The sequence below is a fragment of the Micromesistius poutassou genome, assembly GCF_964030765.1.
Source record: "Micromesistius poutassou genome assembly, chromosome: 6".
NCBI lineage: Eukaryota > Metazoa > Chordata > Actinopteri > Gadiformes > Gadidae > Micromesistius > Micromesistius poutassou.
In genome coordinates this window covers 7,006,490-7,008,989 of record NC_140276.1, presented here as the reverse complement: position 1 = coordinate 7,008,989, position 2,500 = coordinate 7,006,490, and the positions used below count along the sequence as shown (strand labels likewise).

General features: G+C 48.4%; 1 protein-coding gene across 1 annotated transcript in view; it reads right to left on the bottom strand.

Annotated features, from left to right (window-relative positions):
• micu3b (mitochondrial calcium uptake 3b) overlaps window positions 1–2,500 on the bottom strand; it is a gene marked incomplete at its 5' end in the record, with an annotated part of 20,756 nt that overhangs the window by 6,633 nt on the left and 11,623 nt on the right. Inside the window, one exon of the mRNA XM_084469132.1 lies at window positions 268–356. Within this exon, the coding sequence (XP_084325258.1) occupies window positions 268–356 (89 nt within the window). The remainder of the gene's footprint in view (window positions 1–267; window positions 357–2,500) is intronic.

The window sequence follows — 2,500 nt, the reverse complement described above, 5'->3', positions numbered from 1 at the left end:
GGGGGAAGGGTGGAGGAAAGAGACAGTCGCCGTTGACAGGAAACGCCGTCGCCAGCGTGCCCGCGCCCGTGCAAAAAGAAAAACACTTGACACCGTGTCAAACGCTGCCGCCGACCGGCGTGCAAAGCAGAGGCGTGCACGTGCGCGCCGTGCGCCGTGCACGCCTCTCACCGGTTAAGTCTAAAGCGTGCCGGTCACTGATTAATCAAAAAAAAAAAAGCGTGAGAGTGTTTCCTTTTTTTTCTTTTTTCTTTTTTTTGCACTTACTTGTAAAAGTCCTCAAAGTTGAGCTCAGCCTTGCCCATTTTCCCAAAGAAGTGCACCAGGAGCGTGGTGTCGGCCATACGGTCGTCATGCTGGGGCGGAACAAAGACAGAAGTGGTTCAGTCACCTCAGTGTGAGCAAAGACCAAACAAGCTCATAGAGTAAAGTAAGCGCTCAAAAGCACATAAAAGCACACACAAATTAAGCAATTTATATTCATAGCCCCCCCCCCCGCCCCCACCCCAACCCATTGACCCCCCCTCTCTCGCACTTTTCCAAAGTACAACTTTGAAATACCAGGTAACCATTAGCGATGACACTTATTGAACCACGCTGTGAGCTTGTAAGCAGAGACGTTGGTTAATAACCATAACCTCGGCTGAGCCATTAAACAATTCCTCAGCGGGTTAATGATTAAAATTTGACTTTGACTTAAACTAAACGAAACGGAGGGGAGTCATTTCCCCGCGCCGTGTTTGTTCAACGCAGAGACGAGTGCAGTGTGTTGCAGGGGCCCATGTGGCCCTTGCAGTAGCATGCGGTCAACCACAGCCACACTAGTACACTCAGTACCCAGGCCTTGTAACAGTGGCAGTGCACTGACACTGTTACGAGCCCCTGCTTCTGTTAACCCACAAACCAATCTGTTACTGACATTATAAATACAAAACATGACTAAGGCATAAAAGAAGCCTTAGGCTGGCTTTACACGACAACGCTCCCGGATGAAACCGACAAAATATTTGATTAGATGTGCCTTTCGTTTAGACGGCGACAGCGTTTTCTGGGCTTAAAAACGGCAAAAAATGAACCCACCATCCAGAGTGGAAATCTTAAAAACGCTCCACCATTGCGTTTCCGTCTAAAGGGTTAACAACGCAAAAGTGGTGCTCTGAGCTGCTCACGCTGGCTCTCGTCGGCCCCCGTACGCGTTTACGTCACATCCATGTGCAGTACAGGCAAACCACAACAAACATGTCGGATTTCACACACTTTTGTGTCACCGTATGCACGCAGATTTCCAACAAAGACGCTCGTCTAAACGCAGAATGAAAAGTGGGAACGTAACGCCACTTTTGCGGTTTGTGTTCAGATTGTTGTCGTGTAAAGCCAGCCTTAGTCACCTGGCGGCAATCAGTGTTCGATATTTGGTTCCAAATGCTAGCAAGGCAGTGGAGAATGTGTTTGAAATCGTTCCCTATCACGGATATAGTGCACTATATAGGGCGCTCGCCATTTTGTAGTGGTGTTCGAATTCTCAGTGGTTAATCTCATTCACTATATAGTGGACAATAAAATACCCAAAATTTGAGTGAACACACAATGTTCCCTACATGTTACTCCCGTAGACCACAATGCAATGCGGGCGCATTTACTGACGCAAATGACATTCAGAAATGTTCAACGTAGTGTCCGAATTCTCATTTGTTTGTTCTCTACATAGTTCACTATATCATAAACACTATATAGGGAATAGTGGGTGAGGGAATAGGGAACGATTTCCAACACAGCTTGAGTGTGGAATTCAGCTAATGATTAGAACCTAGATGGCCGCTAGGTAACTACGACCAAGAACAATGTTCCCTGGTGCTTCCTGTGAAACGTCTCCTCAGATGAATGGTAAATGGACTGCATTCATATAGCGCTTTTCTACATTCACCCATTCATGCACACATTCACACACCGACGGCGGTGTCAACCACGCAAGGTGACAGCCAGCTCGTCAGGAGCACTAAGGGTGAGGCGTCTTGCTCAGGGACACCTCGACACTCAGCTAGGAGGAGCCGGGGATCGAACTAGCAACCTTCTGGTTACCAGCCGACCCGCACTACTTCCTGAGCCACACGCCGGCCATCAGACGTTACCGAATGACGATGTGGAAATGGAAATGTACGTTTAAGGTTCTATGAGCCGAGTGTAGAAGACGGTTGGCCGTGACTACCTCGGGGAGATCAGAGAACAGAACGTGACTAGTGCCTCGCCTGACAACGTCCCACACGCCCTTCTTGTCCACATGCTGACTGTCTCTGTTCAGGACCTGAGGCGGTGGTTGAAGCACAGTGGTTAATTGCACACACCAACACGCACACACACACACACACACACACACACACACACAAACACAATGCAGTCACAATCTCCCGGGTCAATCTCCAGAGGGGACAGGGATCTTGATTAATAAACACAAAGGCCACCATAACGTAAGACCCTGGGAGAAAAAGTACAATAAACACCA